The sequence below is a fragment of the Epinephelus lanceolatus genome, chromosome 22 (genome assembly GCF_041903045.1).
Source record: "Epinephelus lanceolatus isolate andai-2023 chromosome 22, ASM4190304v1, whole genome shotgun sequence".
Taxonomy (NCBI): Eukaryota; Metazoa; Chordata; class Actinopteri; order Perciformes; family Serranidae; genus Epinephelus; species Epinephelus lanceolatus.
The window spans coordinates 28,515,584-28,530,193 of NC_135755.1; the positions used below are offsets into that span (position 1 = coordinate 28,515,584).

Consider the following 14,610-nt stretch of genomic DNA (forward strand, 5'->3'; position numbering starts at 1 on the left):
TCAATCTGAGAAATTTATTTGGCCTGTAAATGTGCTGATGTTTAAGGTAGCCTGATGCTTTTCATTAAAAATAATCGAGAAATTCTTTTCCACCTCAGCACTTCATGTTGCTGATGGCAAAGGACTGACTCCTAATTAGCTTTCTCCACACCAAACATTCCCAAAATAAATATCACATGGCAAGTGTAACTCAATTTGTGTCAGCTGGCTGAACTAGCAGAGCTTCAGGCCTCAAACACCTCTGTACTCTGCTCATGGTTCCCCTCAGCTGCAGGGCTGAGGGGTCCAGCCCACCACAGCGTCAGGGCGTTGTCTTGTCGGATCTCCTGAGGAGACAGCACAGCTTCACCTCCTTCGCCCTCGGAGGCCGAGTCACCCTCACTGTCGCCGGGCCACGGGAACTGCCGCTGCCCGCTGGATGTTGCCAACAGAGGTATGAAGGGATGAATACTACAGAAGAAGAAAAAAAATGAGAATAGGAGGAATTCAAATTGATGGTGTGCATAAAAAATTAAAATGTTTTGCATCACAGCTCTGCACTTGTTATGCATTTAAAGTAGACTTAGATGCAAACACTAAGAGGAAATAAGTGATGCTTTTCCATCTTAAAACAACTGAATTAATTGAAGTCCACATTCTATACACAATTGCAGCACATTCTCAGCCATGATGCATAATTTTTAGATCATCAGCTACTTCGTCTCTACACAGAATACAAAGCCGCTAACTGGAGGTTTCATAAATGCACACAGAGGCTGTAGTTATTGCTCTCTGTTCTCACAAAGCAGTAATACTGTTGTGTAATATTAGAACTCGGAAATTGGAAGCCTCTTATCTAAAATATTTTTGAATGACTTGTTTGCATTCCCTATGCTTTTGTGCAAATGACTGGGGGGAAACAAACACAGCAGGACAATCAGGAAGGAAAACAGCAACACAGTCACTGAACATGATTGATGGCCCTTATTGCCGTCTTTCTCTCCCCTATTCACAGCTGTTGTTCGGCTATCTGCTTGTACTGAAGTCCAATGTGATTTTTGTCATTTTATCAAGATTCTTGATGTTTGTGACTTCCTTCTACCATCTTTATAATGGTAACCTGAGGGCTGATGGGCTTCCTATGTGGTTGTGTTTGACTTCTGACAAGACTTGTCATGACCTGGGCAACTGAGAAGCTTCTACCTTTTGTAAGATTTATTTAGGATGAATTAATGCTAATGGAAATTCCACGTCAAGTCGATGTCGACACTGATATTTTATTTGTCCTATCATTACTAAACCTGAAACAGTAATTGTGTCATCAACCAATGGGACGTAAGGTTGCGTATCGGCAAGTATCTGTCAATTCGATACGTATCATGATACAGGGGTTACGATTCAATATATCGTGATATATCGCGATACTCTAGGCAAGCTGATATATTGGGATTTAATTAAATCTAATTTTAAGAAATCACCCTTTATGACTACCTGTTTCATAGGCTTGTGTTTTTTGTATTTATGGTAGTGATACATTGTTACGTTGGAATGGAAGAGCCAAATGGCTGAAGATAGATTTTAACACTGCTATCTAGCAGTTAGGTTTGAACACAACACAAAATGAAGTACTGCCATAAATCTTTGTATAGAAACTATTAATCAAAAATCAATATAGTATCACAAACAGAATACTGCCATACTCAAGGGTATCCAAATTTTCTTATACCCTTATGGGGTGAGTCTGACTTATTTTCTTTTTGCAAACATGCCTGATGCCGTTGGTGCAGTCCCAATGGGCCTGGAACCTGAGCTGAGGTTGCAGTAGCTCCTCGTTACCATCAGGAGGAGCTGTCAGGGTGTCCCATACTGACACCACTCCCTCTGTGTCGCCGCTCAGCAGGTACCTGCCTGATCTGTACAGAAACAAACACAAAGTGCCATCAGGTCACAGGTTATTGATCACGGTCATCACAGTTGAAGCTCACACTCATATCAGTGAGTAAAGATGTAGTTAGTGAAGCAAACTTACAGGTCCAGATCAAAGTAGATGCGCTGGTTAGTGTCCACGTTTCTCTTCAGTGAGAACACAACCTTGCCCGGCTCTCTTAGGTCCCAGCACAGGATCTCTGGATCCTACACACACACATACACACAGTGGGCAGTGGTAGACCTGTAGCTCCCGTGTTCAACAAGGTATAATGACTATTTTTGTCAATGGAGTCTGACTTTGAAGAGAGTGCAGATGAGTTTCACTTTCCGCTCAGTCCCCCATCAACAGGGCTGTCTGTTTGGTAAGTACTGAGCATACGACTGAATAAATGAGACTTGGATTATACTGCACAAGTCTGTAAACAGATGTTTTGATAAAATCTTGCTGTTGTTAAACGCAGTCTCCTTTGGCTTCCATTAATCAAGAACTTTCTCAGTTTTTGGATTCTTCGTTCACTGTGGATGCATGTGGGAAAAGTTTTCTTCCCAAATTCAACGAAACACGCGGTAGGTAATTGATCCAGAAATGGTCATTTGGGGGTTAAGTATTCCTTTAAAAATGGTTTGATGAACAATAATGAATACATTTTGTAAACATCCAAAATACACATTGTTGACCTGTATCATTAGGCCTATACCATTAGAAATATCAGCCCTACCAACCAACTACAACCAAACTAAATACGTGATACTGACTTGACAAAGAGCTGCAGTGCACAGTATATCTATACTCTGGACCCGTTGCTAAATTGTAGGTAAGTAAGTGGCAGATTGACTTGCATGCTACAGAGTAACTTTGTAGACTCAGGAATGCGTAACTGGTGTATATTTAATGTGGACAGGGTGACATACTGTAACAGGGATGAATGGGGGGGGGGGGGGGGGGGGGGGCTCTGAATCACACAGATGCTGATAGTTATGGAGTCTCTACATTGCAAGTTGTAAATAGAACATTGAGAACAACTTGTGCAAGTCAAATTCGGAGAAGACTCCAGACACTGTCTGGAACTGGGGGAAAATAACAACTAATACAATAATCTAATAGGTGCAAATTCAAGCTCCTGTGAAGGCAAAAGTCTGCAGCACCCTCGTGAAACACAGTTAATCCTTTAGACTTTGACTTTTGGGGGAATGCCATAATGCCTAATCAGATTCATTACATGCTGACTCATGCCATCAAGACAGGAAATTAGCATATAAAGCTCTTGTCCAAAAGCTTTGACATTGCTTTGTAAACTAATTTTCCAATGCAACAGAGCGAAGTCATTTGTTAGCTGCTTAAAGCCTACTGACGGTGTGTGTGTGAGATCATTCAAACGAAGCAGCACCATTACACTCAGGTCTCCTGTCTGCTGTGTGCAAGCGTGTGTGTGTTTGTGTTCACCTTGCGCCCGCCAGTGTACAGGTAGTTGCCATCAGGGGAGAAGAGCAGATGGGTGAGGCCTCCGTGGTGGCGGGTCGGCAGCAAAGCCAGCAGGGTGCCGTCTTGGCAGGAGTAGAGGCCAGCGCAGCGGGAGTAAGAACCGCAGGCGTAAACAGACTGGCAGGGGCTGAAGCCAAAGCAGGAGATGATGCCACTTTGGCCCTGCTTCTTCACTGCAGTGAAGACAACAAAGTGGCATTTGGCAGGGCCGTCAGCCTTTTAAAGAGTTCACAAGACACAACTCCCAATCACTTTTACTCCAAGTTGACTTTTTGGCAGCTCCTGCATTCCTGATTACATCTCTGAGAGGAAAAGATTTCTCAACAATGCACACATGAACTCACATTTGGATCATCTGTTTCCGTTTACTCCTTTCCCAATCATTCTCTTTCTCACTTTTAAAAATGGCATTTTTGCACAAACTAGCAGAGGCAAAGATTTGGCACAGTTCTCACATGTATCACATACCCTGTGTTTGAGATTAACCATAAGTTTCTACATCATTTGCATTTATTAACTATCAAGCCAGGCTGATGGAGCCAAAGAGACAAGAAACCACAGACAGCAATGATCTACCAGAGCAAGATGTTGACTTGCTAGTGTAGCAGAGCTGAGGTGTAAAAAAAAAAAACTTATTTCAGGCATTTTGCATTTGTTTTCTGGTTTCTTTGTTGCCACCTGAAAGGTAACCACTCATCCTGCATACCATGATACCATGTGAGCTGAAAAATAAAATCAATTTGTTGGTATTTTCAAGGATCATTTTGGTGGTTTAGAATATGCCAGTCTGTTAACAATAAGGCAGACATTGGTTCAGTTCACTTCAGTGCGTTCTAACAGTCTGCCCGCGAGCTGTTACTTCATCACAGTAAACATTTAGTTCCCTTTATTTTTTTCTCAGCAGCACATAATAAAAACTGTCCTTGTTGATTTGTTCAAGGAGATTTCAGCCTGTTAGACGTGACAGCCAGCTGTCAAACTGCTACTTTTTCAACACGAGAAACAACTGACTTTACATTATCCTTTTCACATCAGCTCTGTTTACTTATTGTTTCACTTGTGTGTTTGATTTTCTGAAAACATAGTCTGTGAATGCAATTCTTTCACTTAATTATTCTTCACTCTCAGAGTTAGCGCCCTTGAACAGAGAGAGCTTTTAAAACAATCCCTGCTCTCAAATAGGAATACACATTATACGCAACTCATTATTCATCATTTATAACAAATAACTATCCATCTTAGTGCAAATGAATTTTATACAACTTTCAAGAAGTATTTCGTTTCATACATAATGTGAAACCACAGAATAGCTAACATTTATTTTTTCATGTAAAGGAGCCACAATTAACTGTCTGTAATATTAGACCCTTGCACTGTAACATATGCATGATCTGTAGTTCATCAGCTGAATCACACAAACCAGTGAGCATGATGCTTTAAGCTTAGACTGTGCAAGAGCTGTTCATAACTGACCTACGGTGGGCCGCTCCTCACAGTCTCTTCCCGGACGCTCGGTGTAGAAGACCCTGACAGTTTTGTCGAACCCGCAGTAGAGCTGCGTTCCGTCGGGCGAGAAGCACAGGGAGTGGGCTGCTGTCAGCTCATCCAGGTGATTGTAGGGTCGGAAACTGGCGCGCACCTCCCCGTAAAATGCATCCCACACATGGACTGGGTTGTCACGGCTACTGCTGGCTAGGCTGCAGAAGAGAATTGGGAGGCCAGGACGGCACAGGGTGGAAGAGAGCAAGTTATTAAAGACATGTAAAAAAGGACTGAAGAAAGCAGGAAATATTCACAGTCACAGTTTTCCTCTTTGATGAAGCTTATAGTTAGGGCTGGCTCAGGCTTGCCTGGGACCAGCCCCTAGTTGGGCTGAAACAGACCTAGTCTGTCAGGGGACTTCCTGTGATACACTGAGCCCTTCCCTCCTTCTCTCTCTCTCCATTTGCAAAAATTCATGCCCCATTAATCCATGTTACTAACTTGGCTTCTTTCCTGCAGCTTTTGTGCTTTGTCATGTCACAGGTTCGCCCAGATTGTGGTTGCTATGTATACTTTATGTATCATTGTGTCCTATGGATTTCTGTAATTTTATTATGTTGATCTTTTTTGTACCCATGACATTTATTGCATGTCCATCCATACAGGGGGATCCCTCCTCAGCTGCTCTTCCTGAGGTTTTTACCATTTTTTCCCTGTTAGGGGTTTTTCTTTATCTGCTGTGAGGGTCCAGGGACAGAAGGATGTTGTGTGTTGCAAAGCTCTCTGAGGCAAATTGTGATTTGTGATATTGGATGTTATTTAATTATGAAAGGGTGAATGAAGGCTGGGAATGGTTCGTCCTTGTGGGTGTTTTTTTGTTCGACTGGCAATTAAGAAATGTCTCTTTTTAGGGTTTCAAAAAGAACATATTTAATGCGAAGTGAATAAACAGTGTCATAATCAATATTTGTCTTTAAAAGTAAAACAAACTAAATGGTGGTTTTACCGTCTGCATCTCAAAGGATACCAACCAGATTCAAATGAAATAGACTGATGCAATTTTTTGAAATATACATAATGTATGACTACAATACGTCTGACTCATTTCTTGTTCCTAACATCTACTGCACCACATCCACCTGAATGTATCAATGCATCAAAACAAATACACCGCATTGTGCTATGGCTCATTATGGAGACAAGACCACAGCACATTCTTATTGATTCAAATCAGGGCCAAAGACTGAGCCATGCCTTTTTAACTCTAATTACTGGGCGCTGAACAAATGCCGAAACATCACTGCGGCTCAATTAGACAAAGGAAATTAGCCCCTACCATTGCTGCCGTGTTCTGTTATGGCCCCTCTGAGCCACAGCTTTATTCCAGAGCAGGGAAATGCCCAATTATAATGCTAGACTGCTGCTAGCTTGGAGCAATGCCTAGAACTCAGTGCAACTTAACCGAGCCATAACAGGGGCCCTTATTCCCTCTCTACAGGAGGGGCATCAACAACACACGGCTTTTGGCAGACAGAAGTTCAAGGAGCGCAGGGGGAGGAATGAGCAACAAAATGGGAGAGGAGGAAGACAGAAAAGGCACTAGAAAAACAAGTTGACCGTAAATTCATTAATCGCAACCATAACCTTTCATCCGCTTGCCTCGGCCCTTAATCAACTCTGAGCTTGTCCGACCACCTGGCTGTGCCCTGCAGGAGCTCCCCTGTGATTCATGGCAGTGATCTGAAGAAGATGAAGAATATCTACTGTCAACTCCTGCTGGCATCATCATCCTCATGACAGACAGATCTTTGCACAGCTTTGGCAGATACACACAAGCCTCAAGTGGTTCATTGTCCACGAGTCGTTTGTTGATCGTTGTGCTGTTTACACAACTCTCATCTTTGGACATACAGCTCCTGACCCCCAGCCCCCCCCTCCTCTTACACAGTGAAGGCTGTCTGGTGTTGGGGTGGAGCGGTGCCAACGCTGGGCCTTGATCAGAGGGATCTCTCAGAGGGCAGAGGCTGTAACTGGAGGACGGGGGGAGCTCAGGGAGGAGAGGTACACACAGTGAAAACTGTTGGCAACTTGACCTTAGCTCGTTAGCACGGCCCTACCTCTCTCGCCACTGACGATACGCAATCTCCACGGTGATGGCTGGGTGTTACTGATGTTGGCTCTGTTCAACAGGGCACGCACAGACACACAGTGATGTCACAGTTACCACATTTCAAAAGCCTGCTGGAGCGTGCGCCTGCACACACACGGCAACAAAAAAAGGAGAATGAGATGAAAAGAGAAGCCCCAAGTCAGAGAATCATAAGGCCCTTTAGGTGTTGTCTGGACCCGGGAGAGCTGTTAGTGGGCTGAATCATGCTGAAAAGCACCGTGGGCCTCAAACAGCCGAGCAGATTGTGGTGGAGGCAGAGGCAGACAAGACGAAGGCCAACTCTTCACTCATAATGAGAGACATCAGAAAGCTTTTACAGCCATCTCCACGCTGGCAGCCGGCTCCCACAACGAGCACAAATACCACGGGGATCAAAGAATGAGTCACAAGCATACAACAATATCCTCCATATTCGGATAGTCTATTAGACAGGCTCAAGCACACAGAAAATCTTACTCACACACACCAACACAGAGTGTCCAACTCTAACCATCCAAGATCTAGATCAAAAACACCAATCACAGACTGACACCAGCCTGGATAAACAACAGTGCCTTTTCTATGTATACATCCTTCACCATCTGGCAGGCTGACCTTCAAAGTGAACTTTAAATGTCTCATCTATCCTGCTGTTAAAGAGCTGAGGCTCAGGGCATGGTCTGGCAAAGATCGAGTTGAACTCACAAGCATGTGTCCGCGTCCAGAGAGTTCATCTTGGGGTACCAGCAGTAGTCGTAGATGGTGTCTCCCTCTGCCATCCTCAGCACTGGACTCTGCCACAGAACGAAAGAAAGGGAAGAACAGTCAGAAATTTGTAAAGGCTGAAACACACAGTGTAATATAACTGCAACTACTGATGGGATCTATCCATGATGATGCTGAATAGGTGGCTAAAAGACAATGTCACAGGCTTTTCCTTGTAATAAAATTCAATATGAAAAGCCAGTGGCGCCGTGTAAGAAATAGAGCAATGAAAGCTCAATTTTCTACCCTTTTCACAAGCAGTGAGAGATCTCTGTAATGGAGGAAAATGGATTAGATTTCAATTACTTTTGTTCAGTGATCCCAATCTACCAGTCTGTAATACAATTAAGAGATTGGCTGGCCATTTGATATTTCCCCAAAACCTAAAGGACAGAATGTCTTTGCTATCCTAACTGTTAAATGTTCTGAAATTCATTTTCTCAAGCTGCTGCCTTAAATTGATTGACATGTTTTTTTATTACTTGATAACACAACTTGCATCCAGACATCATGTTCAACAACAAAAAGGTCAAACACATGACAGGTTACTGACCTTTCCTGTACTGGAAGTATCACACAATTTAGACAGTGTTTAAAAGACGTGTGAAATATGTCATAAACATGATTGAGGCATTGAAAATATCTACAGTGGTGCAGAACATGAATCTCTAGAAATCTGTCTTATCTGCAGTGAAAAACAGGATGATTGGAACTCTAAGACGCCTTCTGTTCACTTTTAATTTCAAAGCCTCGCATATCTGTAGCGCTGCAACTAACGATTATAATTACTGTCAGTAAACCTGTGGATTATTTTCTTGATTAATCAATTAACTGTTAGGTCTAAAAAATGTCAGAACATTGTGAAAAGATGTTGACCAGTGTTTCCTAAAGCCTAAGATGATGTCCTCAAATGTCTTGTTTTGTCCACAACCCAAAGATATTCAGTTTAATGTCATAGAGGAGCAAACAAATTTTTTTTCTTAAAAATTACTCAAACTGATCAAGGGATCATCTTTTTTTTAATGGATTATCTAATTAGTAGGGAAATTAATGTCATAGTTCACAGCTGATTGTTTAATCGCTGCAGCTCTACATGTCAGACCACAAACTGAGTATAAATGAACGCTTTAATATGGTCAGTGACAAAAATGCATTATTGGGAATTGATCAAAACTAAACAGTGTTCTCCTTGTGTTTAATAAAATAAACTGTAACTAAACTTGAAGTGGGAACAGATATACGACTGAATTCTCAAACTAGCAGGCCACATTCTGACTGATCCAATATAATTAACCTGAATTCAACTTCATCAATGACACACAGGTTTTGAGAATGAATAGACAAACTGTGGCTTTTCAATTAAAAAGCCATGGTAAAGCTATTTCAGTGTTTTGATGCTCTATTTTACAAGACAGGATAAACAGAATGCATTTGTTTGACTCCTGTCCGACAAAACTTGGAGAGAAAGGCTTTCCTGTATGTGCAAGGGCTCCTGCATTACAGCCAAAAAGTGAACTTAAATTGGGACTAATGGAGGCACTAGAGGAACTGTTTCAGCTATGGATTGAAGTACATTAGGGTTTATTTATCTACTGAGCATGACTGACCTCTTTCAATAAACTTAATTGAGGTAAAACCTTTCCTATTTACAACTGAATTGAACGACTTTTAAAGAAAATAATTTGTTTCCTTCCTACATAACAGCTATTAAGACTTAATGGTGTGCAAGAAGATTTACACAGCTTTTCATGAAATGTTTATGTAATTTCAACTTTCTTGCTCCTGTGGAATCATCTTCCTGTTACAGTCCGGGAGGCAGACACAGTCTCCACATTTAAGACTAGACTTAAGACTTTCCTCTTTGATGAAGCTTATAGTTAGGGCCGGCTCAGGCTTGCCTTGTACCAGCCCCTAGTTAGGCTGACTTAGGCCTAGTCTGCCGGAGGACCCCCTATAATACACCGGGCACCTTCTCTCCTTCCCCCTCTCTCTCATGTCCTGTTACTGCATCTTGCTAACTCGGCCATACTGCATGTCACTAACTCGGCTTCTTCTCCGGAGCCTTTGTGCTCCACTGTCTCGCAGGTTAACTTAAATTGCAGCGGTGCCTGGATAGTGTGACCTGTGTGGTTGTGCTGCTGCTGTGGTCCTGCCAGATGCCTCCTGCTGCTGCTCTTATCATTAGTCATACTTCTACTGTTATTATACACATATGATTATTGTCACATATGTATACTATCAGATATTAATATATACTTTCAACATATTGCACCACAATAGCTAGAATCATAATTATAATATTATTACTTCCATTAATGTTGTTGTAAGCTACTGTCATTACCGTCTGTCCTGCATCTCTCTCTCTCTCTCTCTCTCTCTGTCTCATTGTGTCATACGGATTACTGTTAATTTATTATGTTGATCTGTTCTGTTCAACATCTATTGCACATCTGTCCGTCCTGGAAGAGGGATCCCTCCTCAGTTGCTGTTCCTGAGGTTTCTACTGTTTTTTTTCCCATTAAAGGGTTTTTTTTGGGGGGAGTTTTTCTTTATCCGCTGTGAGGGTCCTAAGGACAGAGAGATGTCGTATGCTGTAAACCCCTATGAGGCAAATTGTGATTTGTGATATTGGGCTTTATAAATAAAATTGATTGATTGATAACAAAAATCTAAGGTTTTCAGTAACTTGCAAACACTCCTTTGGTCAGCTACTTTTTCTATCCTCTATACAAACACTTTGGGAACCCCTGACGGTAAGCTATGTGTATGCTCACCATCTCGGGAAGCAAGTCCCAGTTGTAGCTGTAAATCTCTGGAGGGAGGTTGTACACACGGAGCACATTGTCTGCACTGTTGGTCAGGATACAGGAACCATCGGGGGCCCTGGTTTAGAACAGGAGGCAGGATAAGAAAAAGATGGTGGTGTATTACCAGCAGTAATCTGAGAACAGCATGTACACAGATTGCTTTTACGCTATTGTATACATCTATAGCATACAGGCAGTTTACATTAAAGAAACTGTTCACTCACTTACACCAAATGCAATGTCTGAACTAATGTTCCTACACTGGCCTGGGAATGACAAACAGGGTGAAAGTCATTTTCCTCGCTTCATTTGGACTGAAAGAATATCATTTTCTCAGTATTCCAGGACATCAATATCTGTCCCTGACAGCTGCACATGAGCACAAAATGTACAAATGTAATGGTGTTATTTTTATGGTTATTATAAAAATGATGACTCACAAATTCAGTAATGATTTAAGGGTTTTATACTTAGCATCTTCAAAACCTCGTGCACATGGTGTATTATGTGTTATGTTAACTCTAGAAGAGATTACCATTTGCAGCCTTTGAGGTAATTCTCTGGAAGGCTGGAGTACTCAGTCCAGGAACCAGTCAGCATCTGGGGATTCTGGGTAAAATCTAGGCCAAGGCTGGGCACACGAAAGAGAGAAGGGCAAATATTCAGTTAATGAGTTTAAAAGAGGAATCAAAACATCACATTGCGAAGTGAAAGACAGTGTTCCCCATCTTATGCATAATGCAACCACAAACCTGACATATGAATTTTAGTCCTGCTTAGAATTTGTTTGATTTATGCAGTGAATTTCCTAACTGGGACAACAACGCCACTGTATATAAACCATTGTGTCGACTTCCACAAAGCCCACCAGGAAAATTTAGACGCAGTGTCACCACACAGTGGAGCGAATTGTTAATTACATTTCATGGCTCTACAGGTTAAGTCCATTATTTTTCATCTCGTGTCATCCTCTCCAAATGTTGCCACTGTGATGATTGACAGTGTTAAATATTTAATCAGTTAATGCTGTGGTGTATTTTGCTGCCTCACTTCAAAATCAGTGTGATGATAAAACGTACAGATGAAGCAGAGCAACAGCTAACACTAAAAGGCAATTACACATTTTCAAATGGCTGCAACTGTGTAATTACCATAAAATTTGTATAACAACAAGTTCCATGCTCACTTCATAACAATCCCCTTCTTTGCCTGTGGAAACTAAATACAGGGTCTGGCTGATTTAGATTGACAGTGTTGTTTTCATGTTTTACTTGTTTTAGGGCCCACGGCAGCACAACTGTCCTAATTATCATAGACATGGTTGATTGCATCAATCTCAGTGAAACTATTATCTTTGCTTTTTTTTTTAAACCTGACTTGTGACATATGAATAGCCTACTAAGTGAAGTACACAACTGCCACCTAAAGATGCCAGGCTGGAGACATTTACTACATGTTTTTTTTTTTTTACAAATAAGATCACTGGTTCCCAATCTGGGGGTCCCGACCCCTACTGAAAGTATTATTTTTTTTTTAAGTTTCAAGATGTAAATTTAAAATGCATCTCACAGTATAAAGGCACAATGAAGACCTGAACACAAGCTGCATTCACAGAGGCCCCACTCTCTGCTATGCAGCCTCATTCTGCATTGGAAAAATATCCACTTAAAACAACCAAAGAGCTAATAAAACAATGGCCAAGCGTCAGGAAGAAGCAAACACTAAACTTGTCAAAAAAAAGAAGCTTATTATGTATGTACAATTCTAAAAAGAGAACATAATACAGAGAATTGTGTAAAAAGTTCCTAAAAACATCAGGGAAAACTCGTCTCTGATCTGCTCAAAATTCATTGAAATCACTTATAAACTTGAGGCTATTATTGCGTTCACCATTTGGGTTAATTGTACAGTTTCAGTTGTTCTGTACTGTTGGTATGTATTGAATATATTATGAAATATCCATAAAATCTGCCACTTAGTCAGGGGTTTTCAATTTACCTATTAGAGACCATAGAAAAGGGGTCCCTTACAGAAAACGCTGGGAACCATTGCATTAGATTATGGTGCATGGGCTGTCTTACTTATTAATACTTAGCAAATACATCTCACAATTTATCTCATCTATCTAATTATAAAATCACATGGGTGTTGCTGCATGCACTGAAGAGTAGTAGTGTGCCTGGTGAACAGAGGCTACATCACGCAGTAATAGTCAGTTACTGCTGCTAAAAATAACTGGGAGTATTTTTAAGATGATTCACCAGTGCCACACATTTGATTTATATACAAACAGGTGGGAAAAAATAAGTAACGCATGTTTTTGGTAGTGACCGCACAATCAGCCCAGCAAAGCGTATGATAAAGAAGTACAGCAATTTACATGTTTGTAAAGCTTTACAAATAATAATGGTTTTCAAGGCATTTATTGGCCATCTTGAAATGACCAAAACCTCTTGTTCTTCAGTACAGACTCAAAACTGCCTCTCTCCATTTCTGAAACATCATACATCTTCATAATCATTACATAACACTGCCGCCCTCCACAAATTCCTGCTTGAAATAGCTCACTTGATGGTGTGTCTGCTGTGTCTTTGCCCCGAGTCGTGTGGAAACACAGGTTAAAAATAAACTTGACCTCTTCCTCCACTTACCGCTGTCCCTCACTGGGGCTGTCTGCAGACCCGTTACCATTGTGCTCCTCCTCTGGTTTCGCCTCCTCTTCTTCTTCTAAGGGTGCCTCATGTCCACCATCTCCATTCTGATGGCATTCTTCTTCACCTCCCCCGCTGACAGGCACCTCTTCCCCTGCTTGATGTTCCTCCTCACATTGTAGTGGTTCTCCTGTTCCCAGTATCACAGAATACATTAGTACAGCTTGTTTTATTATTAATTAAACTAATCCTGTATCATAATCTCCAAGATCTTAATTTATTTAAATGAATTTATTTTATCCCATTTTCTTATCTTTAATTTGATACATGCAGCTGCAGATACTCTACTTTGTGCTGGTGTGGCTGGGTCTTCCTGCAGCAAGTCAGACTGTGCTGGTGTTTCTCCATGCATCTCAACCAGCTTTGCAGCCTGCTCCTGCTCTCCCTCCTCACTTATTCTGGGCCGCTTGGCAGACGGAGATTCCCCTTCCTCTGAGGTCTCAACTACCTCTGAGCTGTTACCCTCAGGCAAAGGCGGTGCCTGATGAGGGGGCTCATTATCCGCTTCTGCGTCCTGCCCTGCGCCTGCCACACCACCGCTTTCACCACTTCCAGCTGAATCAGACATCTCTCTTTTGTTTATTATTCTCTCCTGTCAAGTCTTCTACCTGGCGTCAAAGTGATTTGTGTCCAGTGGTTGGCTGTCAGACGTGGGTGAGGTACGTGCTACTAGGATAGTGCTTCTTCCTGCAGTGTGGGTGTTTGAGTCTGCTGAGGGTCGAGGACATCACAGCACCCAGTAGCCTAAAAAACAGTGAGACAGGCCAACCATGAAGACAAGGGGGGCAGTGCAGGTGAGGCCAATAATACAAGATGGAAAACACAAGTCAAACAATGCAAAAATACATCAGCACAAAAGACAAAACACATCCGTCGATTTCGTGAAGTAAACGTAAACTTGTTTAAAGGAATAAATAATTGACTCTAAACTGCTGGTGCAAACACCCTACAGACACCTGTGGCTAGTCGTGACGGTGTCAACCACTCCAAACTAGCATTAATGTTCAAATTGCTAAGTTTACGCTTGCGAGGTACGAGTTACCTCACAACCCCTTACAAGTTTAACTCCACGAACGCTCTGCTGTCCTCACATATCTTGAATAACGCTAGCAAATAAGGCAAACGTGTTTAAATTTCCTTTAACCCTCAGTCCACGACAGAGACGGTAACCACCTCACGTTAGCTCATGTTAGCATTAGCCTCCGCTAGCACTCTGATGCTACCTACCTGTGTTGTGGCTTGCCTGGCCTTTGGTTCTGCTCGCAGTTTGGCTGGAAACACTTTTCTCCTCGATGCCGTCAAAGT

The 14,610-nt window shown here is 41.9% G+C and overlaps 1 protein-coding gene across 1 annotated transcript; it reads right to left on the minus strand.

The window, feature by feature from the left end:
* Window positions 1-14,509, minus strand: wrap53 (WD repeat containing, antisense to TP53). Its single transcript, XM_033609943.2, has 11 exons — window positions 14,348-14,509; window positions 13,594-14,049; window positions 13,246-13,435; window positions 11,130-11,225; window positions 10,562-10,670; window positions 7,728-7,816; window positions 4,865-5,088; window positions 3,353-3,564; window positions 2,009-2,112; window positions 1,749-1,892; window positions 1-450 (listed from the first exon to the last, which is right to left on the minus strand). The coding sequence occupies exons 2-11, from the start codon at window positions 13,871-13,873 to the stop codon at window positions 225-227; spliced, it is 1,674 nt and encodes a 557-aa protein (XP_033465834.1). The 5' UTR covers window positions 13,874-14,049; window positions 14,348-14,509; the 3' UTR covers window positions 1-224.
* Window positions 14,510-14,610: the final 101 nt, after the last annotated feature.